Here is a 26,594-nt window from a genome sequence, read left to right as displayed (position 1 = left end):
TTATTTTTTTATAAATTTAGTAATTATCTTTTAATGAATCTGCTGAGATACTGTGATCATATGAGCACTTTTTGTTGTCAGAAATTATGTAATTTGTATGTAAAATACATTATGTGATCGGTTAATGAACAAATCGGATAACGAACACATGATCAGATAATGAACACCCCACAGAACAAACACAAGAAGAAGCGACATAAAATAATGAATACCAATTGGTCTTCCCTTGTCTTCAGGCAACAATTCAAAACTTTTCGGAGTGCGGGAGATGTCGACATCAACGCTCAACCCGGTATATACCAATCGGATAGTATTTCTCCAAACTTTGAAACTCTCCCTTGTAATTCCAGCCTTTTATTTTTCTGACAAAAAATTCTTTTATGTATTTGCGAGACTGTCGGGTAGGCATGCATTAAGTTTTGTGTCTGTTTTTCTTTTCGAAAGGTGAGAGTATAATAGCAAAGGTAGAGAGTAAGCAGAGGATGCCTAATGTTGCTGGGCAGTATGGCTTGAACAGGTCTACAGTAGGCCGCTGTTCAATCTTATTTAAGAAAATTACTGTATAATCAAGAAGACTCAAGCAGCTAAAGGAGTAACAAAAAATGACATCTGAGAAATAAAGAACATCGAAGAGCTGATTATGGAACCTGAAACGGATCTGACGACAGAAGAACGCCAAGAACTCTTGAATGAAGAACACCCAAGAAACTCAGTGAGGAATGTTTTCTTCTGAAAAAGAGGTTTAATGTCGATATCTGCTATTAAAGATCCTTTGAAGAAGTGGGAGGATGTCAGAACAACGGTCTTAGGATGGCGTCCAAACCAGGTTGAGGCTTGGGGATTTCCACAATTGCAATGCTATTAATTACTTATGAAAAATCTTGAAGAAGAGAGAAAAGCAATTGACATTAGACAGATTCTAACCCTTTCAAATGGAAAAAACATGACTAATAAAAATGCANTATCTACATATTACATATTTTATTATAGAATTTATTATTAGTTTGTTTATTTGGGGCAGCCGCTTAATTGGGCCAAAATGGATTAGTCCCAATGTGTCCCAATTAAGAGGAATCGACTGTAGTCAGAAAGTAAACTGCTTGCTTCAGTTTGCAAAACAAAAATCAATAATAATCATTATAAGACAGTATAGCATGTTTACCATAATGAATAGTGTACTTGTGGTCACTAATAAAATCTGTAAATAAAATAACATAGTTATACATTGATAAAATTATAGAAAAAACTTAGTTAGACTCTCAAATATTATTTACTGCTTAGTTTTAAAATTTATATATCTTTAGTTTTTGAAATATAAAACTGTACATGGACTTTAGGACCATTTTGCATATCACAATTTCCAAATTTATCATAAAAAATAAAGAATAAACATAACTGATGTAGCAGATTACATATTATTTCCCATATCTTTATTGTAATTTTGAAGTCATATCAATAAAGTTACTGCTTTTCAACCTTGTACAACTTTATTTTTTTCTCATTAAAACATTCTTATGAACAAGAAACAGTCTTTCTAAAGATATCTGTAATTTTCAATTTTTTTTTTCTTTATAGCAAATTTTCACAGAATTTGATGTCTCCATTGTATCAGTAATGGTATTATTCATTCATTTTTAGTGTGACAAATAAATACTTACTCACAATTAACAAATATCTGAACCACATTTTATTATCTATATACTTAGCAATAATTATTCTATAAATAAAAAAAAAAAAAAAAAATCAGTGAAATATAAATATCAAACATATTTATATGTATAATTTAAAATTTTACCATAACGTCTCTTTGTTGTCTTTTGTTCTGCTGTTTCTATATTTGGAGAAATTGCACATTTTAGTAACCAATCTGGTAATGTGCGTTTCCTTNGATGAAAACAGTGGTGATATTCGAAATATTTAACAAAGGGTTCGCTAACAGAAATTTTCTTTTTAAGTAAACCCCAATCCCGAGATATCTCGGGCAAGTTACATAGCGTTACATAAAACTCGGGCGTTTGGACCCTCTGAACATTTTGATTTTTTTTTTATTTTTGGAATGATTTTTAAGTCTCCAAATTTTTTCAAAAATTTTTTCTCGCGCGAAAAAATTTTATCGCAATTTTAATTTACCTTTAATGACGCACGATTCACGCTTAATTGCTTTTTAATTGTTTTTTAATGGAAATTTGATATCCAATTTCAGTCATCGTTCTAAAGTTGTAGTGGACAAATTTTCCTTCCGTAAAGTTATTTAAAGCCAGTTTCTGATGTCAAAAACGACCCCCGATAGTTTAAAAATTTTTTCTCGCGCGAAAAAATTTTATCGCAATTTTAATTTACCTTTAATGATGCACGATTCACGCTTAATTGCTTTTTAATTGTTTTTTAATGGAAATTTGATATCCAATTTCATTCATCGTTCTAAAGTTGTAGTGCACGAATTTTCCTTCGGTAAAGTTATTTAAAGCTAGTTTCTGATGTCAAAAACGACCTCCGATAGTTTTTAAATTTTTTTAATTAATAGATTTTATTATATATAAGTTTAATTAAGTCGGGGGGTCGGAAATCGCAATAAAAATTTTAATTTTTTAAAAATATACGGCCAGCTAGTATTCACCCTACTATAAACCCATCGCCTCCCGAGACTTCTATGAGAATGTCCCGGGAAATCCAACTCCAGCTGTGTTCAAGGTCATCCAGCTGTTTAAACAATGACTCATCAGCGTCAGATTTCACAGAAAGACAAGACAAAGGAAAATAAAATCTGAAGCTTTTTCTTCAGAATTAACGCATTTCTTTCGTTTTTTCAGTTTTAAGTATTTTTTATGTTTAATTACATTAATATCAAAAATTGCTAGAGTCCCAAGGAGTTAACTGCTTTCCCTATGACTTTTTCTCAAGAAAAAACTTTTCTAAATCATTTATTTTATCATTAGGTATTATTATAATAATAGACAGATGTCATCGTTTCTCGAAATACAATATCTTTTTTATTTCGCTGTCGATAGCCCGACACGTGTTCCGCAGCCATCTTGTATTTTCTCGCGCGCGTGGGATTGTGGGATCCCTCGTATGACTGGACCTAGTTTCAAGAACTCTCTTGAGTCGATCGCGATTAAGGCTGCGTACACACTAGGCGTTTTTAAACGCGTACGCGCGTTTTAAAGAACCAAGAGTTCTACATAGGCGTACACACTCAAACGCGCGCTTTTGGCCAAGTGCGCGTTTATAGATTTTTCTTAAAACGCGCGTTTTTCGGGCGCTTTAGTAGAACTCTTGGTTCTTTAAAACGCGCGTTTTTAAACGCGCCTTTAAAAACGCCTAGTGTGTACGCAGCCTAAATCTCGTTTCAGTCGAGATTGAAACGGTCGATGGAGGTTATATGCGAACGGCGTACAAGGGGAACATAGCGAACGGGGTATAAGGCTCTAGTTTAGTAGTGTTACAGAGTATAATACGTATATTTTAATATATTTTTTAAAAGAAACAAACCGCTGAGAAATGTTACGTGTGTTTAACAACGGGTTCGGAAAACTTTGAAAATGTTAACAACGGGTTCGGCCGAACCTGTGCAAACCCGCTGAATATCACCACTGAGTAAAAAATGAAAAAGGCAGAGGGGTCCCCATGGGCAGCCCAATTTCAGGGGACCTTTGTGAAATGGTAGTCCGGCAGTTGGAGAACAAAATCTTCCCACGATTCCTCCTTAACATCAGACTATATAGGAGATATATTGATGACATTATTATTTTTTGGAAAAATGTGCCTGATATAACAGCCTTAGTAGATTCTTTTAATAATAACCCATATGGGTTGACGCTAGAATTAGAACAATCTGACCTCACCGAGGTCCATTTCCTAGATATAAATATTAGGTTAGAAAACAATGGCATCAACACTGCAGTGTATCATAAACCGGGATCTATGTCGTCGTACATCCCGGTGGGATTATGCGACCCGGTTCCCTACAAGACTGCGGCATTTAAAGCCTTAGTCAGAAGAGCCTTCACATATTCTTCTAGCATCCAGGTTTGCGATAGGGAGCTAGCGTCTATACAGCGAGTAGCCGCAGAACATGGGTATCGCAAAGTTATACATAAGATGATACAGCAGTATAGCCTGATATATGCAGATAGCGCACGGCTGCTGGACCAACACAAGGTTAACCAGCAGGAAGACATAGAACGGATCTCCGTCACCTATAACCCATACATAAGATCTATATACTCCAAGATCACCAGGAAGTGCCAAATATGTGTTGCTTATAGGAGGTGTCCCACTATTTTTAACATCTTAAATAATGGGAATGACCCTCCTAACCCAGCAGAAGACCCGGAGTCTATAGTGTCCCTTTTAGAGATAATAGATTCAATAGGGATTTAGTATATATAGACTCTACTAAAAGATCCATAGGCATCAGAATGCAGGAACATCAGGCAGATATTCGTCACGCGAGAAACAACACGGCCCTCGCAACGTACATAACAGACCCAGATATAGTTGCCGACTTTACTCGGGCCAATCTCCTCCTTGGTGCGCCTCCCAATGATCATCTCAAATGGTTAGAGGCAATGCACATCTTTAAAGTCTCTATCGAAACTATGTGCATAAATTTTAAAGAGGAGATGCTGTTGTCGATGGCCTGGCAAGAGTTGATTCACATGCTTTAGCCATCCGTTATATCCGAGTAGGCGGACTCGTTGCACATGCGTGACGTATAATTTTTAAAGAACGATTCGAACTCAAGAATGAAGTTATTTGAACGGCATTCATTAATCGAATTTATGAGCTAAAACTGTAGGAACCTGATGAAGAGCCCAGAAGGGGTTCGAAAACATTTGTTTTTTCGTTGTTGATCGTACCACACCATAAATTGGTTCAGTATATGTGATAAGTAAAAAATGATGATAAATTATTAATCTGACAGTGTTTCTACAATCGAGTAATAGCATCACTTTTTTATTTTGCTCAGTTCCAACTAATTTAAGAAATCTTCATTAATGTATATCACATAAACCTAAATATATGTTAATATTATATTGACTGAATTGATATTAGAGAGGTTGCGGCCAAAGTTTTCATCTCTAAAACATGAACATCTAATGTTGAGCATTGCCATCTTGTAAGCCTAGCAGTTTGACAATGGCATTTGGAATGTTATTGGAATCATGCTCTGCGTTCCAAATGCCATTGTCAAACTTATAGGCTTACAAGATGGCGATGCACAACATTTGACGTTCATGTTTTAGAGATGTAAACTTAAGCCGCAACTTCTATTAACTACTTTATCATAAAATAATCTTATATGAGAAGAAACATGAGGACATGGTTCTTAAAAATTATTATTATTATTTATGCATTTTGACCAAACACTTATCTGACTCTTTAGATTTGGTATGTTTGTTATTTGTTTGCATGAACAAAGTATTATAATTGTTATCCATAAACAGCCATTTTATCTTAAGTAGTTCAAAATTTCTCCCTTTAAGAAATCTTCCTTTTTTACATGTTTTCTCTTTCTCTTCTTTTTTTCTTTCAATGGTCTGAGCAATAAGTCCATGATGAAAATTTTCATCTAGTATATATATATAATATTAAGTCTACATTTTTTAAAATATTATTTAGGTGATGCTGATAATTTAAGAATTTTTTGAAATAAATAGTTGCATTAATGGTCAAATTCCAACATTTTATAAGTTAAAACCATAATTTTAAAATTTCTACATGATCTGTTTATGATTCTAACCAGAGATGTATTGTAGTTTCTATATGAATATTATTTTTATTGATTAATTTGCACATTTATACTTTACTGAGCTTAATTATTATTTACAGAAGGATTAAATAAATCCACTGTTTCTGTTATCAGCTATTACACATCTATGTTCATATGCTAAGTTATCTACATATTACTTGTACAGTATATTATTTTTATTGTCTCTTCAAAAGATTTGGTTTTCTACAAAGTATAGAATGTCAACATATGATAAAGATCAAGTAAAAATTTCATGTAATTGTAATTATAATTTATTAAACATTAGTCATAACAAGCTTCCTTTCTAAACATATTCCAAACAAAATTATTCTTTTGAACAACAAAAAACAAAAATAAGCAAAATATTTTAAATGCTATTTTGAATGCCAAAATAAAGATCATTATGCATGATCTAGTAAAGACTCACTAGTAAAGAAAACTATGTAAATATAGAGTTGTTTTTAAGTATTTAGAAGGAAATTTATAGCAAATAACTTTGTAGAATAAAAAGAATCTGAAAGTAATGAAAAAATTCTTTTTATGTGTAACGTTTATTTTCGCGTTAAAATTTTAAAGTTAACTAAGTTGAGAATCACATTATTTACAAACGTCCTGTATTTTTAATTTCTAAATTAAGTTCTTTTTTTACAACAGTAATATAAATTATTATTGTAAGAATTAAAATTCCATAAAATTAAACATTGTTGAATTGAGCTATAATGTATATTTTATAAATTAAAATTTTATTTTGCTATTGTTTTTCAATTGAAAATATATTTTAGAAGAAATTATTTATATTTTCTTCTTGTTTTACAAATCTAGATCAGTTTATTTTAATATTTTCATCTAGATTTTCTTTTATTATTTTTATAATCGGTTTTTAAACAATAAAAAAAAAAAAAACTAGTAAAAACTTGAAGTAGAAATATGTTACAGCTGACTCATCTTAAAACAAACATTAATAAAGCAAATTCTTGCATTAAAATGAATTTTACCATTTCTCTGACAAAATACCATTGTCATAACATTAATTTTCATGTGATAAAGTGAACAAAAATTTTACTAGAATTTGTTAAACTGAACTGTAAATTACCTCCACAACACTCAAGAAATTTTACCCTATTTTCAATAATGGTCGCTTTTTTACACTTTTTGAAGTGAATAATAAAAAGTGGTACTGTAATAAATGTTTCATTTTGAGTAGAATAGGTTTTCTTCTCTTAGTAAGCAGAAGTGGGTTTTACCTTCGATTGTAAAGCAATTCAAACATTTGGTTTTAGTGGAACACTCTGCTGTACTCAGAAAATAGGAATTAAAGTTTAAGGATGCCTACCCTTTTAAATGAATATGGTCCTATGCAAACTCATGCTAGTTTGCATATCAGAGAGTGCATACAGTGGTGCCAGGTTTTGCTACTTTATGCCAAATTTTTTTTTATTTTTTTATTTTTTTTTTATTACTCTTTTGGTGCCAAAAGATATTTTTTACTTTTTCAAACAATCTTCAACAGAAAAAATTGCAGATTTCTTCTTTTGTTTAAACATTCTGGTATACTGCTTCACATTTAAATGGTAAATATCACCATCTCCTCCTCACTTTTTTTTTTATTTGAAAATCATTTAGAACATTAATTTGTCTTTGTAAAAAACTTTAATTTTATTTAAATTTATTTAGTGAATCAATTGAGAATAGTATAACTTAGAGATTTCAATCACCATTAAGCATTAACTTCCTAAATCATTAATATAAATTTTTGATAAAGCAGAGTAACTACCATTTTCCTAGTGATTTGTATTAATGCAAGTTAACTGTGCTACATTAAAAACTCCTAATACAGTATTTATGTTAAGAATTCAAATGAATATTTTTTTTTATTTGATTAACATTTAATTAACTAATTAACTTTTTGAATGTCCTTTAGTACTTTAAAATAAAATCAAACTGTAATTTACAAAGACAGATTTCATCCTTATATGACTATGTAATTTATGAAAGACATACTTCATCCTTATATTACTAATAAAATACAGATGGCTGTTACATGCCTTAAAAAATAATAATTTGAAATATATAAAGTTTTAACTTTGAATTGAATATTATCACTGATAAAGTAAAAAAAAAGAACCACTGTAAAAGTAATCAGCTTTTAGACAATGAGTTATTTACTGACAAAAATATTTAAAGCAAATTGTCTAAAATCTTTATAACATAATAATAATCTATTTCTTATTAAAACAGTAAAAGCTTTAATAACTAGCTGTAACATTAGTTATTAAAAATGTTTAACTGGTTTAATAAATGTGAGTTATTATTTGTTAAAAGTCAGTTGTAAATTGCAATTAACATATTCTTAAAACAGGCTTAAAAACAAGTTTGTTTTTCTTAGAAATTCTGTAACTTTATAAACAAATGCTTCTAAAACATAAAAATTAAATAAGAATTTAGTAACCTTGAATTTGTGATTTGAATCATAACCATTTAATCAGTGATAGATCTGTTCAGTTTGTTAGATACAATAATTGTATTTGTTAATAATGAGAACAAAACAAATAATGTTGCAAAAGTAATTATTCAATATGTTGATGATAAGTAAATTACTTTTTTATTGTGCAATTTATGTTTTATTCTTAGTATTATACATTCTTTTTGATCAGCTTACTCTTTCTGTTTATTAATGAAGGAGCTATGAAATTAAATTTTATTAAAGAAATTCTTAAATATAATGAGCTAAAGATTTTTCTTAAAAATGCTAGAAATTATTATAGAAGAATGGTAAAATATTAGTCAAAAACTTAAATTGTTATCAAATAACAAATTAATTTCAAAATTAGTATATAATTTTGAGGGATATTTAACTTGTGATAAATATAATCTCTGTTTGTGTTGTCTGTTTTTTATCTGTTTTAAAGGTGAAATCTTAGAAGAGTAACAGAATACTAAAAAATAGTCAGTAAATCATAATTATCAGTAAAACTTATCATGTTAGTCTTAAAAGTTGAAATGCAGACAAAAGATTTTAAATCTGATCAAATTTATCTAATACAAAGAGATTATAGTTGAAAACTTACAAGGTCATGCAAGTAAATTCCCAAAGGGAAATTTGAGCAATACTGTTAATTTTCTGTAAATTTTTTCCTTTGGGGATTTTTATAAAAACAAATATTCCATTTAAATGTAACAGAATAAATCAGTTTTTAATTATAAATATTTATAAGGATAAATTATCCAGAAACTAGTTGAAATTATTTTGAGTTTTTATAAATAATTAATAAGTTATCCTGAAATAATATATTAGTTATTTCTAAAACTTTTCTTTACTTTCATTAAAACTTTTTAATGATTATAACTTTTATTTGTCTAGTAAGCAATCATAAATATTCTAGGTTTGAATTATTAATTTAAGATAAAAATAATTTACTTTAAAAGTATAAATTTTTATTAAAAATATTAATAAATAATGTAACATAATTGAAAATTAAATTATAATTAAATATTTTAAAAATTTTCAAGCAATTATTAACAACAGTTATCTTAAAACTAAAAGTAATTATCAAGAGATGCTAGCTTACTTGTTCTTTTCTCATAGGTTATAGATGTGATTAAAGTATAAAGTAATAGATATAAAGGTATGCTATCTAAAAATAATTGACATTTATTTTTTAGGGGCATAGAACATTGTTTCAAGCAAAATCAGCAATGGAAGAACGGTCTGCCAAAGTAAGATTTTTTTATTCTCTGTTATTTAAAACTAAATTTAAATATCCATTATAAGAGAGAAAAATAATTATTTTTGTTTTAGGAAAAATCGTTAATGCAAAAATAACTTTTCATATTGGAAATAGAACTAAAGATTTATAAGAAATTATAATTTTCTGATACTTGTTTAAGATAAAGTTAACTATTATAGGAAATGAAATTATAATTTCAATTTTTTTCAGTTCATTTTTTATTATATGAAATTTAGTTCATTACAAGGGTGTTAAAGTATAACATAAAACTGAAGTTAGTACAATTTAACAAATTAATATAATAGCTTAGTACAAGATAATACAATATAAAATACACAATAATATCTATTTTTAAAAAACATAATAAATTGATTATATCTTTTCAGGACTTAAATCTCATCAAATGCTTTTTCCTGCTTGCTTCAAATTTTATATAATGAAAAAAATACAAGTTTTCAAGTTTCATAAACTTGCATACTACAGTTACTACAAAACTCTCTTAGAATCTATTGTTAGTTTACTATTATATGTCAAAATATGTACACATCTCAGCTGCAGGATCAATCGTTTTGCATAATAATTTATGTCCATAAACAAATAATCCTTACACATAAACATTGTTTTAATACTATGATATAATTGAAAATGCTTATTCTTTTTTAACAAAGACCAATCTTCTTGTATACTTTATTCACAATACACACTTATAATTAATGTTTGATAACTTTCAATCAACTAAGGATCTTGAGACAATCATAGAAAAGAATAACAGATTTCCAATGCCAAAGACCAATTACAGTATAGTGTCGTTTATCCAAATCAATTGGGGACTGAGGTTGTTCGGATAATCGATTATGTACAAAAAAATATATTAACTTATCCCATTGATAAAAAAAGAAAAAATAAAGTGAGAAATACTAAATAAGTTTCTAGTCNCATTCAAAAAATAAAAAAAAAACTACGTAGCTGTTCAAATAAATTTTATGCATGGATCACTTTCACTTTTTAAGCATAAATTTAATAATCCCACATATATATTATTTTTTATTTAAAAAAAAGTATATAATGAGAGTTACTCTTTTGCAAGCCATACTCGTTATACATTTACGGATGATTAAAACTCACTTTATATGAATTTTTTTTTCTTTTAAATGTTTTGATAATTGGGTAAAACATAGTTTAAAAAATTCGCAATAAAACTAGGAAATTCTAAAATTTATGTATTTTTTAATGTAAGGAATTTTAGAGACCCATTTTAAATTTAAATCAATTTTGAAATGAAGTACGGCTCGTATAAGTAAGGCAACGAGTAATAAACTAAAGAAAAAAAAAGAAAAGAAAAATAAAAAAACTAGTGAAGGTTGTCATTCATTCGTGTTTAAAAAACTTTTGTTACGCAAAGAAACACGGTCCGTTAGTCACGTGTATTGTCCATCGTATCAGTTACAAGATGGTTACACTCGACACTGATCAACAGCCAATCGCTTACAAGGTGAGTTCAGGTAGACTATAGTAAGTCTCCATAGAAAAACAGAAGTGGAAAAGTACTTACAGGTGTGACAACGGCATAAGGTAGGTCTGCGTTATTCGGAATTTAATGCACCTTAAAATTCTATAATATTACTTAAACTTCACAGATCAAAATGGTCGTGTGCGGAACTACCGTAGTCCCATGTACGACGCATAGTTTATATCCCGTGCAATTACCTGTTTGCCCACTTACACCTATACCCGTATGGAAGCAATCGTAGTAAGTTTATTTTTTTATTGCTTTTTTTTCCTATTAAAAAGTATGTTTGTAATTAAACGAAGCGCCCGTACAGAAATAACCATGCTCTTTTACTTGAGAATCTCGTATGTGTAAAAGAATGTTAAATATGTCACGCGTGTTTTCATTCAATAAAAGTGTTTAATTCTTAAAACGTGTACTTCCGTACTTTTAGAAGCTTTTATGGTAAATTCATTCGAGTAAATACTAAGCTAAAGTGGGTCTGTAACAGGATATGATGGAATTCTTCCACCAAATTCACCGACATTCTGACACCTTTTATCCGTTTTTGGTATATTTCTTCATCTTTTGTTAAATCTGATTCATCTTTACATTTTTTAAAATATTATTTATTATTTTCTTAATTTCACTTATTTAATTTTAAGATTTCATTTTTATTTTGTGTTGCTTCATGTTTATTTTTCTACAGACTCACGGATTTATCCATAAAACATGGCGAAATAGTTTTTAAAAAAATAAGTAAAGATGAAACTTGATTTTTTAAAATTTGCTTACTGATTATTGTGTAAATTTTTAGTTAAATTTTTATTATCTAATGTTAAAAACAATGAGTTTGTATAAGAAGAAATTAAGTGCGTAATCTTCGATCAGTTTCATAGAAAATAAATCATTAAAAAATAATTTTTCAACATTAAAATGGAACAAATTATCTAATAAATACATCAGAAAATAGTCTCATTATTAGATTAATTATAGCCCCAGCCATTTGCTTATAACATTTAAAATTAACATTAAATATAATATTACTATTATGGGGAGATAGACTAAAAGCGAAAATACATCTCACAACTCGACTATAAGCGAGATTTAATAGAAATTATGAATCTTCTTAAAGATCCTGCGCATTTTAACGGTAACAATTTTAATTTCTTTCAGTTATATAGATGCAGCATGCATTTTAATCTTTGGATCATTTGTTTTATAGTGGAATGGAACAAGTATGGACTACAGAATTCCATAATTTATTTTCGCAATATCTACCGCATTTGTGGTCACTTTGGCCGAGTTCAGGACGACCAATCGGACCTTGGCACAACTTTGTAGATTCAGCTAAAGTGCGTTTCTGCTGCGATGTAAGTATACCCTTAAAATCTGTTTAGTCAGCATCTTGAGTCTTTTTACTTTTAAATTTTTTCAAATTCTTTATTAAATTCTAGAAAGAAATGTAATAGGACAGACAAAAATCTTTTATTTTAACGAACATTAAAAAAAAAATTAATAAAAGATCTATTTATCAGTATATTTCCGCATTTTTCAATAAAATAGAATCATTTAACTTTTGATACTCGTTATTTTAATTTTTTATTCTTATTTTTTTCAAAACAGGTAACTTCTTCAATCATTTTGACACGAGATGTATAGAGAAATGTTACAGCGCGATTCAAAATATCTTTTATCCATTCAAAAAATAAAAAAAAAACTACGTAGCTGTTCAAATAAATTTTATGCATGGATCACTTTCACTTTTTAAGCATAAATTTAATAATCCCACATATATATTATTTTTTATTTAAAAAAAAGTATATAATGAGAGTTACTCTTTTGCAAGCCATACTCGTTATACATTTACGGATGATTAAAACTCACTTTATATGAATTTTTTTTTCTTTTAAATGTTTTGATAATTGGGTAAAACATAGTTTAAAAAATTCGCAATAAAACTAGGAAATTCTAAAATTTATGTATTTTTTAATGTAAGGAATTTTAGAGACCCATTTTAAATTTAAATCAATTTTGAAATGAAGTACGGCTCGTATAAGTAAGGCAACGAGTAATAAACTAAAGAAAAAAAAAGAAAAGAAAAATAAAAAAACTAGTGAAGGTTGTCATTCATTCGTGTTTAAAAAACTTTTGTTACGCAAAGAAACACGGTCCGTTAGTCACGTGTATTGTCCATCGTATCAGTTACAAGATGGTTACACTCGACACTGATCAACAGCCAATCGCTTACAAGGTGAGTTCAGGTAGACTATAGTAAGTCTCCATAGAAAAACAGAAGTGGAAAAGTACTTACAGGTGTGACAACGGCATAAGGTAGGTCTGCGTTATTCGGAATTTAATGCACCTTAAAATTCTATAATATTACTTAAACTTCACAGATCAAAATGGTCGTGTGCGGAACTACCGTAGTCCCATGTACGACGCATAGTTTATATCCCGTGCAATTACCTGTTTGCCCACTTACACCTATACCCGTATGGAAGCAATCGTAGTAAGTTTATTTTTTTATTGCTTTTTTTTCCTATTAAAAAGTATGTTTGTAATTAAACGAAGCGCCCGTACAGAAATAACCATGCTCTTTTACTTGAGAATCTCGTATGTGTAAAAGAATGTTAAATATGTCACGCGTGTTTTCATTCAATAAAAGTGTTTAATTCTTAAAACGTGTACTTCCGTACTTTTAGAAGCTTTTATGGTAAATTCATTCGAGTAAATACTAAGCTAAAGTGGGTCTGTAACAGGATATGATGGAATTCTTCCACCAAATTCACCGACATTCTGACACCTTTTATCCGTTTTTGGTATATTTCTTCATCTTTTGTTAAATCTGATTCATCTTTACATTTTTTAAAATATTATTTAGGTGATGCTGATAATTTAAGAATTTTTTGAAATAAATAGTTGCATTAATGGTCAAATTCCAACATTTTATAAGTTAAAACCATAATTTTAAAATTTCTACATGATCTGTTTATGATTCTAACCAGAGATGTATTGTAGTTTCTATATGAATATTATTTTTATTGATTAATTTGCACATTTATACTTTACTGAGCTTAATTATTATTTACAGAAGGATTAAATAAATCCACTGTTTCTGTTATCAGCTATTACACATCTATGTTCATATGCTAAGTTATCTACATATTACTTGTACAGTATATTATTTTTATTGTCTCTTCAAAAGATTTGGTTTTCTACAAAGTATAGAATGTCAACATATGATAAAGATCAAGTAAAAATTTCATGTAATTGTAATTATAATTTATTAAACATTAGTCATAACAAGCTTCCTTTCTAAACATATTCCAAACAAAATTATTCTTTTGAACAACAAAAAACAAAAATAAGCAAAATATTTTAAATGCTATTTTGAATGCCAAAATAAAGATCATTATGCATGATCTAGTAAAGACTCACTAGTAAAGAAAACTATGTAAATATAGAGTTGTTTTTAAGTATTTAGAAGGAAATTTATAGCAAATAACTTTGTAGAATAAAAAGAATCTGAAAGTAATGAAAAAATTCTTTTTATGTGTAACGTTTATTTTCGCGTTAAAATTTTAAAGTTAACTAAGTTGAGAATCACATTATTTACAAACGTCCTGTATTTTTAATTTCTAAATTAAGTTCTTTTTTTACAACAGTAATATAAATTATTATTGTAAGAATTAAAATTCCATAAAATTAAACATTGTTGAATTGAGCTATAATGTATATTTTATAAATTAAAATTTTATTTTGCTATTGTTTTTCAATTGAAAATATATTTTAGAAGAAATTATTTATATTTTCTTCTTGTTTTACAAATCTAGATCAGTTTATTTTAATATTTTCATCTAGATTTTCTTTTATTATTTTTATAATCGGTTTTTAAACAATAAAAAAAAAAAAAACTAGTAAAAACTTGAAGTAGAAATATGTTACAGCTGACTCATCTTAAAACAAACATTAATAAAGCAAATTCTTGCATTAAAATGAATTTTACCATTTCTCTGACAAAATACCATTGTCATAACATTAATTTTCATGTGATAAAGTGAACAAAAATTTTACTAGAATTTGTTAAACTGAACTGTAAATTACCTCCACAACACTCAAGAAATTTTACCCTATTTTCAATAATGGTCGCTTTTTTACACTTTTTGAAGTGAATAATAAAAAGTGGTACTGTAATAAATGTTTCATTTTGAGTAGAATAGGTTTTCTTCTCTTAGTAAGCAGAAGTGGGTTTTACCTTCGATTGTAAAGCAATTCAAACATTTGGTTTTAGTGGAACACTCTGCTGTACTCAGAAAATAGGAATTAAAGTTTAAGGATGCCTACCCTTTTAAATGAATATGGTCCTATGCAAACTCATGCTAGTTTGCATATCAGAGAGTGCATACAGTGGTGCCAGGTTTTGCTACTTTATGCCAAATTTTTTTTTATTTTTTTATTTTTTTTTTATTACTCTTTTGGTGCCAAAAGATATTTTTTACTTTTTCAAACAATCTTCAACAGAAAAAATTGCAGATTTCTTCTTTTGTTTAAACATTCTGGTATACTGCTTCACATTTAAATGGTAAATATCACCATCTCCTCCTCACTTTTTTTTTTATTTGAAAATCATTTAGAACATTAATTTGTCTTTGTAAAAAACTTTAATTTTATTTAAATTTATTTAGTGAATCAATTGAGAATAGTATAACTTAGAGATTTCAATCACCATTAAGCATTAACTTCCTAAATCATTAATATAAATTTTTGATAAAGCAGAGTAACTACCATTTTCCTAGTGATTTGTATTAATGCAAGTTAACTGTGCTACATTAAAAACTCCTAATACAGTATTTATGTTAAGAATTCAAATGAATATTTTTTTTTATTTGATTAACATTTAATTAACTAATTAACTTTTTGAATGTCCTTTAGTACTTTAAAATAAAATCAAACTGTAATTTACAAAGACAGATTTCATCCTTATATGACTATGTAATTTATGAAAGACATACTTCATCCTTATATTACTAATAAAATACAGATGGCTGTTACATGCCTTAAAAAATAATAATTTGAAATATATAAAGTTTTAACTTTGAATTGAATATTATCACTGATAAAGTAAAAAAAAAGAACCACTGTAAAAGTAATCAGCTTTTAGACAATGAGTTATTTACTGACAAAAATATTTAAAGCAAATTGTCTAAAATCTTTATAACATAATAATAATCTATTTCTTATTAAAACAGTAAAAGCTTTAATAACTAGCTGTAACATTAGTTATTAAAAATGTTTAACTGGTTTAATAAATGTGAGTTATTATTTGTTAAAAGTCAGTTGTAAATTGCAATTAACATATTCTTAAAACAGGCTTAAAAACAAGTTTGTTTTTCTTAGAAATTCTGTAACTTTATAAACAAATGCTTCTAAAACATAAAAATTAAATAAGAATTTAGTAACCTTGAATTTGTGATTTGAATCATAACCATTTAATCAGTGATAGATCTGTTCAGTTTGTTAGATACAATAATTGTATTTGTTAATAATGAGAACAAAACAAATAATGTTGCAAAAGTAATTATTCAATATGTTGATGATAAGTAAATTACTTTTTTATTGTGCAATTTATGTTTTATTCTTAGTATTATACATTCTTTTTGATCAGCTTACTCTTTCTGTTTATTAATGAAGGAGCTATGAAATTAAATTTTATTAAAGAAATTCTTAAATATAATGAGCTAAAGATTTTTCTTAAAAATGCTAGAAATTATTATAGAAGAATGGTAAAATATTAGTCAAAAACTTAAATTGTTATCAAATAACAAATTAATTTCAAAATTAGTATATAATTTTGAGGGATATTTAACTTGTGATAAATATAATCTCTGTTTGTGTTGTCTGTTTTTTATCTGTTTTAAAGGTGAAATCTTAGAAGAGTAACAGAATACTAAAAAATAGTCAGTAAATCATAATTATCAGTAAAACTTATCATGTTAGTCTTAAAAGTTGAAATGCAGACAAAAGATTTTAAATCTGATCAAATTTATCTAATACAAAGAGATTATAGTTGAAAACTTACAAGGTCATGCAAGTAAATTCCCAAAGGGAAATTTGAGCAATACTGTTAATTTTCTGTAAATTTTTTCCTTTGGGGATTTTTATAAAAACAAATATTCCATTTAAATGTAACAGAATAAATCAGTTTTTAATTATAAATATTTATAAGGATAAATTATCCAGAAACTAGTTGAAATTATTTTGAGTTTTTATAAATAATTAATAAGTTATCCTGAAATAATATATTAGTTATTTCTAAAACTTTTCTTTACTTTCATTAAAACTTTTTAATGATTATAACTTTTATTTGTCTAGTAAGCAATCATAAATATTCTAGGTTTGAATTATTAATTTAAGATAAAAATAATTTACTTTAAAAGTATAAATTTTTATTAAAAATATTAATAAATAATGTAACATAATTGAAAATTAAATTATAATTAAATATTTTAAAAATTTTCAAGCAATTATTAACAACAGTTATCTTAAAACTAAAAGTAATTATCAAGAGATGCTAGCTTACTTGTTCTTTTCTCATAGGTTATAGATGTGATTAAAGTATAAAGTAATAGATATAAAGGTATGCTATCTAAAAATAATTGACATTTATTTTTTAGGGGCATAGAACATTGTTTCAAGCAAAATCAGCAATGGAAGAACGGTCTGCCAAAGTAAGATTTTTTTATTCTCTGTTATTTAAAACTAAATTTAAATATCCATTATAAGAGAGAAAAATAATTATTTTTGTTTTAGGAAAAATCGTTAATGCAAAAATAACTTTTCATATTGGAAATAGAACTAAAGATTTATAAGAAATTATAATTTTCTGATACTTGTTTAAGATAAAGTTAACTATTATAGGAAATGAAATTATAATTTCAATTTTTTTCAGTTCATTTTTTATTATATGAAATTTAGTTCATTACAAGGGTGTTAAAGTATAACATAAAACTGAAGTTAGTACAATTTAACAAATTAATATAATAGCTTAGTACAAGATAATACAATATAAAATACACAATAATATCTATTTTTAAAAAACATAATAAATTGATTATATCTTTTCAGGACTTAAATCTCATCAAATGCTTTTTCCTGCTTGCTTCAAATTTTATATAATGAAAAAAATACAAGTTTTCAAGTTTCATAAACTTGCATACTACAGTTACTACAAAACTCTCTTAGAATCTATTGTTAGTTTACTATTATATGTCAAAATATGTACACATCTCAGCTGCAGGATCAATCGTTTTGCATAATAATTTATGTCCATAAACAAATAATCCTTACACATAAACATTGTTTTAATACTATGATATAATTGAAAATGCTTATTCTTTTTTAACAAAGACCAATCTTCTTGTATACTTTATTCACAATACACACTTATAATTAATGTTTGATAACTTTCAATCAACTAAGGATCTTGAGACAATCATAGAAAAGAATAACAGATTTCCAATGCCAAAGACCAATTACAGTATAGTGTCGTTTATCCAAATCAATTGGGGACTGAGGTTGTTCGGATAATCGATTATGTACAAAAAAATATATTAACTTATCCCATTGATAAAAAAAGAAAAAATAAAGTGAGAAATACTAAATAAGTTTCTAGTCCATCTCTGTTTTTAATTAATTAATTCTATCGAAATCAGATTTAAAAAAGTGAATTTCACTTGTCATTTCTTAAAGAATTTTTTAAAAGAAAATTTTTTAGAATTTATTATTTTAATATTTAGAATAACCGATCCCATTGATTTATTATTTATTTATTATCTTGTGTTGAAATTTTTCTCCGTTGCATGTCGCTTCGCGTTGAATTTTCATCAATGTTAAGCCTAACGTAAACTTTTTAAAATAATAATCGTGACTATTGTATCATTAAAAATTATTTCTTTACAAACAAAATAAATATATTGAAAAATATAAAAACCAAAAAAAATATATATATATATACTTTAGAAGTTGATCTAGTATCAAAAAACATTTGATTCAGCACAACACACAGTCCTCAGAAAAACACCACACAAAAATGCCAGTGCTGTCAGCTAAAACACACATCAATAAAAAAATATTGGAGTAGCCCAAGATATAGCCAAAGATTGCAGCGCCACAGCACTAGCAAAAATTTAAATTTGCCAACTGGAATGCTTTCGGATAACCGGCTTTCAGATAAATGATGCTCTACTGTATATGTATAACTGTCCATTGTTGAACACAATTTATATAGTTTGTTATATTCTATTTTAACATAACTTTTATCATCTAATTTCAAAAGTCTAATCCAAAATGAAACTATTGTTTTTATTATAATTACTGGTATTTTAGAAATACCAAACTCCAAATGCAACATATAAACTGGAATTTTATGATGTAACATTAAAATGTTTTTAAGATATAAAACAAGAAAAATTTCCATTTTATCTTAATAAGTAATTGCACATATAGGAGAAGCATAAAGTGAGATCATTGAGTGAAACAACTTTATATAGATATTAGCAGAATTAATTTTAACTTTTGAAAGAATAGTTGACATAGAACCTGGTGCCATTTTAACCTTATGTATGCTACAATTTTTAGCCTGTAAAAATTGTCCAGAAGATGAAGATAATATTCCAAGTATATGTAATTCAAAACAACTTGTAAAGGCTAATTATTAAAAAACCATTTCTGAGTGACAGTCTACATCTCTTCTTGAAAACCATGAGCTTAGTTTTTAAAACATATATAATTAATCTGTAGTCACAAGAAAATTCCTCCAGAATTGTAATTTTCTTTTGTAACATTTGTGAAGTATCAGCGAGAATTAGTGTTTTCAGCACACATTAATACATGTGCCTCAACTTGATCAGAGAGCAAAATCCCAAGTAAGTCATATTTAGCAAGTTTCACTATCAAGCCATTAACATAGGCATTAAAAAGCAGTAGGCTCAGAATCTTACTTTGCAAAACTCCAATATCAATACCAAGTGAATCAGTTGTTTGACTAGTATCATTAATCTTGAAGTAGTTTTGGAGTGTATATATATATCAATTATAAGACCAACAAACTGTTTATCTATGTCTATTCTTTGTAATAAAGACCATAAAACTTTATGATTAATAGTATCAAAAACAGATATGAAGGCCACAAAAACCAGCATAAAGCTTTCTTTTTCTACGATTTTTATTGTAACAATGTATTTAATATAAAATATTTGATCTTGACAAGATTGGCCAGGTATAAAATCTGCTTGCTTCTGACACAAAATATCATATTTAAAAATTCATTCTTTTAATTTTTCATTTAATAAAGACATAAATAATTTTCCAATTATAGGATCCAAAAATATAAGCTGATAATTTTTGAAGTCATGTACATTGCCTTTTTTATATTGGAATAATTAAAGATTCAATCTATGCTTTCAGAAAACTAGAATTTCTAATAGAGTTAAAAACTTTCATTATTATAAGAAGAAATTTTTCAGAAAAACACTTTAAATATTCTGTTCTAATAAAATCAATTTCAGATGAGTTATCAGATTTAAACCACTTAATTTTTCTCTTACCTCTTCCAGTGTAAAATCTGTAAAACATCCTGTTACTATTGGAAACACTTTATAGACATCTATTGACAATTGTTCATCATTAATAATTAAACAATGTTCTTTGGCAAATTTAGCAGCATAAAAATTGAATCATTTTTTTAAGGAAATTCTTGAACTATAACTCAATGAACTTTTATGTTTAATGCTATTAATTACTTGCCAAAATATTTAGTTGTTATTAGATGACATCAATTTATATAAGTTTCAAAAGAAATACTATTTTTTTTCTTTTCACATAATAGTTTATACTCTTTTAAATAATATCTGTACAAAACAAAACATTCATCAGCATTTAATTTTTTCACTTTCTGAAACAATTTTCACAAATTTTTTTTCTCATGGTGCAACACTCACTGTATGCCTTTTGCAACGTACAGATTTAACATCATAAATTAAACCTAGAGTCATTACCACTTTAGCTGTATATTCAACTAAATGAGGTGTGTCAAACTCATTTAAACAACAGGCCATTTATTGTAACTAGTAATATTCACATGGGCCACCTCACATTTACAAAACTTTCTTAAAATTATAATTTGAAGTGAGAATGTAGGAATATAGATATTGCAATTAAAATACATTATGTAGTTCAGTGAATTCAACTAAATAATATATAATTGCTATAGTATTTTTTTTATTTAAACATTTATTTTATTTAATGTACATATTTATAGAACTAAAATTAATTGTTTTCACTGGAAACTTGCCTATCTTCCTCCTCCTAGTTTTCCAATATCTGGATTCAAAGACTGAGAACAATCTCCATTATGGCAGATAGATGTTTATCAGTTAATCTTCATCTGTAAGCAGTTTTATTTAATTTCAGAGCATTGTGGCCGCAAGCCACAAAAAATCACATTGAGACACCCCTGCACTAAATCATTGGATTAGATATTTACACCAGACTCATCTAATAAAACATTATCCAATTTAACAGCAAATGAAGGTTTAAATTCATCCCTTTATATTATACAGTACATTTACCAAAAAATTGCCTATTAGGAACTCCTGATGATATCAAAGGGATCACTGAATGAAAAATAGGTGACTGATCAGAGCCTATCTCTGATAAAACACACAAATCATTTACAATATGAGAATATATTTTTTGTGACACTATAATGAAATCAATTACACTTCTTCCCTTAGTTGCGTGGTAAGTAAAATTACCTTCTTTATCTCTTAGCAATAAATCATTTAAACAAACAAGACTGCTAACCTCACAAAAATGATAGAGAATTTTCCCTCTTATTAAAATCTGTGCATAAAATCAAGTTTGTTTCATGTAGCAAGTAATTTTCTATAAGCAACAAAGTATTCTTGAAATCATCATCATAATTATTGTCAGGTGGAATATAAGAAACTAGTAGCTGGGTATTGGTTAAATCCTCAGTATCTAGTTGTATAATCTGTACAAATTTTGTCTGAAATATCAGTTTAATCTTAGAGAATGTTTCTAATTTGTGTCTGACGATTAAGTTGCCAGATCCCTCACAGCTAAGATATATCTGATGATAAATTTTGCAATGATCTGAGAACATTGATTCAATTACCAAAGATGTAGGCCACGTTTCCACCAGACAAAATATATCCGTTTTATACATCAAATTTCAGAAATTAGGGAAATAGTATTTATTTTTAAACTTTCAATATTATAAAAAATGTAGTTTCATATTATCATCTTTATCCAAATACAGGACTTTATATTAGTTATTCTTGTCATTTGTTATCGTGTTTATCATTATAAATTATATTCATAACAAAGATTGTTCTTCATCTATCTGGAAAATTTCACCTTTGTACAAGGTGTGACTAGAAAATAATGAGACTGAAGCTGCAATTTTAAATCTTGAGTAGTAAACTAAAGTGATCAACTTGAGTAATCAACTAAAATGAGTACTGCTACTCACTTTAGTTGTGTTCTCCTTCAATGTATGATCCTTCTGCTTCCAGACAGCACTGCATTAACGACTTTCACTGATCATAACAGTGCTGCAGGTCATCATCTGTAAGGCTATGGAGAAGCTCCATCGTTTTTTTCTTCACAGCAAAAACTGAATCAAAACGGTGTTTCTTCAGAGTAGACTTGACTTTAGGGAAAAGGTAAAAATCACATGGAGCTACGTCAGGCAAGTACAGTGGGTATTCAAGTAGTGTGACTCCCTTTTTGGCCAAAACTGTTTCACTGATAGAGCAGAATGAGCTGGTATGTTGTCCTGATCGAGGATGAACCATTTAGCCAAAAGTGTCCCTGCTTTTTTCTTACCCTTTTCCTCAAAAATTCCAGAACATCTTTGTAGTAGTATTGGTTCACAATTTGTTCCACTTTTCATATGTTTTCCACAGTTTTTGATGTGCTGGGCTGTCCAGAATGTTTATTGTCTTTCACATCCTCTCAACCTTCAGAAAATCTCCTGTGCCATTTGAACATATGTGCACGTGAAAGATGTATCTCTGTATGCTTTACATAGCAGGTGCAAAGATTCAGTGGTAGTTTTTTCAATTTCACCAACATTTTCAGGATTGATATGCTGCTGCTCTTTCAAGCTGGCCATTTTTCTGACACGCTAACAACATGTTCACTTGCAGCAGGCACTCACAGCAATCTAATAGCAGTAGCAAGTTGAGACTCTCTGTGCTTGTTCTAACTTGTTCAAGATCGTTTACCCACCCACCAACTTTGGCCCATGTGCAACTGTTTGCAGGTGATCACAGTCTCGTTATTTTCTAGCCACACCATGTAATTATAGGCAGCTATCTTATCGTCTATAATTAATCTGTTGTATTACAATTTAACATTCGTAGCTTCTTTTAAATGAATTTCTTTACCATAGAGCCTTAATTTGTTAAATTAAAATTTACATTTGAGATATATGAATATTCATGTACAGTAGAGCGTCGATTATCCGAATCAATTGGGGACTGGGGTTGTTCGGAAAATCGATATTTTGGATAACCGATTATGTATGAAAAAATATATTAACCTATCCCATTTTGAAATTTTTCTCTGTTGCGTATCGCTTCACGTTGAATTTTCGTCAATGCTAAGCCTAACGAAGACTATTGTATCGTTAAAAATTATTTTTTTATTTTGTACAAACAAAATAAATATATTGAAAAATATAAAAACAATAAAAAATGATANCAATAAAAATATATTTTCTCTATATATAAAAATAAAAATTTATACCTTAATACAATTAATAATGCAATGCTAAATTTTTATGAATCCAGAGATTTCTACACTGTATTGGATGCTTTTTTAAATATTTCATCTTTTCTTCAGATCATTGTAAATACAATTTGAATAAATAATTGGTGAATTGTGGTGAGAATCTGAAGATGAGATGAAATACCTTAAAAGATCTAGTATAAAAAGTCTCTGATTTCTAAAACCTCAGCATTTTGTAACTACTAGTATTACAATGGATTTGTATGTGTGTAGAAAAATAATAAAAATTAATTATTTTTTGATCAGATCAATTCGGCCAAAGGTTTAATAGCTGCACCATTTACTCCATTCAGATCAGACGGGTAAGTATTTTAATTAGCATTAATAAAATGTTATTTTACATTTATACCAAATGTATAATACACTTTCTTCTTGTTATATAAAAAGTGAATAAAATTTTTTCAGCCTTAATAATTTTTATATAAGTTATAACATAAATAGGTTATACTCTGGAAATTTTAAAAATATCGCCACCATTTTGCCAGTTTTAAATTTTTTTTGACACTTCAAATTATTTATTGCCACCAGTTTTACTGACTAATTAATGCAAGTGCTGGTGGTAGTTTTATCAGTTTGGCATGTGGAAAGCAAAAGTAACAAGTTAAACTGTCACTTATAAAGAGAGGACCAGACATTCAGGTCTTTGATTTGAATGAAACTTAGTGAGCACATAGCCTTAAACACAAACAACTCAAACAGCTTCTTGTCCAAATAATAGGACCCACTTTACAAGCATTTCTAAAAAAATCTGTTTCTGAAAATTTTGTGTTTAGGTCATAAGTCTTTGGAAATTTCATGTCCAAGAATGGCGATAGCTGAGCAAATAAGACACTAAGCACTAGATCTAACTGATGTAGGTTCAATCCTTCAAAATTTTAGTTTACTTTTTTTTCTTTGTGTAAGATTATTATATTATTATTTTACCACATATAATTATTACTTATTAGCATCATTACATTTAATGCTTATAAAACAAGAGATTAAAAAATTGTGACGTCATTTCCTGTTTATGGAAAATGATCCTCTATGAGCCACCATTTAACTCTTATTTTATTAAATAAAATTTTTATTTTTTTATATTTATTTTCAGATATGGTGGTATTGTGACATTTGAAGTGTAACAAACATGAGCGCATGAGGAAATTGTCCATAATATTAACAATTAAAAAAATAAAATGCTGCAACTTGTTACCCTATTTTCATATCACTTGTCTTTTTTATCCATGTGCAGTAACATCTTAATCTTATTCACTTGTGAGGACATAGCATGTTGTAAAATATGTGAAAATAAATGTGAAGTAATAAAAGTTTTATTTAACCGCATAAAAATGTTCAATCTTCAGAGGATTGTTTTCACCAGACAGAAAATGATGTCACAATTTTTAATTTTTTGTTTTATAAGGTTTAAATGTGAGGAATAATAATGCTGATGATGCTGTAAAGTAATAAAGTTACACATAAAATTAACTACACTAAACCAAACTAAAACTTAGAAGGTTTGAACCTACATCATCTAGTTCCAGTACCTAGCATCTTATTCATTTGGCCATTGCCATTCTGGACTTAAAAGTTTTAAAGACTTAGAGGCTAAACACTAAATTTTCAGAGGCTCAATTTTTGGAAATGCTTGAAAAATGGGTCCTATTATTTGGACGATGAGCTGTTTGTGTTTAGGGCTGCATGCTCATCAAGTTTTGTTTAAATCGGAGACCTCAAAGTCTGGCCATCCCCTTGCAATAGGAATCATTTTTGAATAATCTTTTAATTAATGAATAATTTCAAATAACACATTTGATCACAATGTTTAAACAGTATTTTGCTGGTTCTATCATGTCAAACTTTTGTTTTAGTCTATTGAAAAAAGTCATCCCAAAAATTTCCCAAAATTTCTAACTTCCAATAAAAAATCCTAATGTGGAAATACTAAGCGCTATTGCACAAAACTATTTTTGGTTCTCAATGTCACTTCTTAATTTTCTTCCCAAACTAACAATTGCAATCAAAAGTATTGCACATTAATATTAATTTTTTCTTCACTGCTAAACACCATTAAACAAGAACGTTTTCTTTTTGGAAAAAATCATTAACGTCTGAGCTTTCTATTGATCTTAATCTCAATTATTAGTAACATTTTGATTTTTCTCTACATTTTTTTTAATAAAATTTGATATTTTCATTTGCTTGCATTTGCCTAATAGATCTGTAAAAATTTAATTTTTTTTTTATGTAGTAACTTTTAATTTAATCTATAAAAACGAAACATGGCAACAGTCTTTTGAGTTCATTTAGAGCACTATCATCAACAACAATGATACCTGGTTTATACGAAAGCTAGGAGATGGAAGAAGAAAAATTGTACAATCAGTTCTCATTAAAGAAACCTTGGAGAAAGGCATAAAATAACATTGAAATTTTTAGTATTTTAAAATCCATGGGCAAATATGAGACAACATGCATGCTTGCTTGAATGAAAAAAATATAGAATGACAAGATTTGTGCTTAAAAATTGTGGCATTTTGTCTGGGAATGTTCTTGAACTATGTTAGAATGAAACCATGTTATACAGGGGATACCTCTACATAAAAAATGTTCAATAAAAATATATTTTCTCTATATATAAAAATAAAAATTTATACCTTAATACAATTAATAATGCAATGCTAAATTTTTATGAATCCAGAGATTTCTACACTGTATTGGATGCTTTTTTAAATATTTCATCTTTTCTTCAGATCATTGTAAA

General features: G+C 27.7%; 1 protein-coding gene across 3 annotated transcripts in view; it reads left to right on the top strand.

The window, feature by feature from the left end:
• Window positions 1-16,556: 16,556 nt before the first annotated feature.
• The window catches only part of LOC111622937 (N-acetylneuraminate lyase-like), a 42,770-nt gene continuing 32,732 nt past the window's right edge, over window positions 16,557-26,594 (top strand). The window contains exons 1-3 of one of the 3 annotated variants that reach the window (XM_023365408.1): window positions 16,557-16,575; window positions 17,650-17,703; window positions 24,098-24,153. In XM_023365408.1, the coding sequence (XP_023221176.1) occupies window positions 17,683-17,703; window positions 24,098-24,153 (77 nt within the window). In that variant the 5' untranslated portion in view covers window positions 16,557-16,575; window positions 17,650-17,682. Of the gene's footprint in view, window positions 16,576-16,656; window positions 16,759-17,649; window positions 17,704-24,097; window positions 24,154-26,594 lie in introns of those variants that run through there. The other 2 variants (XM_023365406.1, XM_023365407.1) reach the window with 2 other exon arrangements.

The sequence above is a fragment of the Centruroides sculpturatus genome, unplaced genomic scaffold (assembly GCF_000671375.1).
Source record: "Centruroides sculpturatus isolate CEXI.00-Female unplaced genomic scaffold, Cexi_2.0 scaffold282, whole genome shotgun sequence".
Classification (NCBI taxonomy): Eukaryota; Metazoa; Arthropoda; class Arachnida; order Scorpiones; family Buthidae; genus Centruroides; species Centruroides sculpturatus.
The sequence above is the reverse complement of the archived record's forward strand: the minus strand, read 5'-3'. Positions and strand labels throughout refer to the sequence as shown.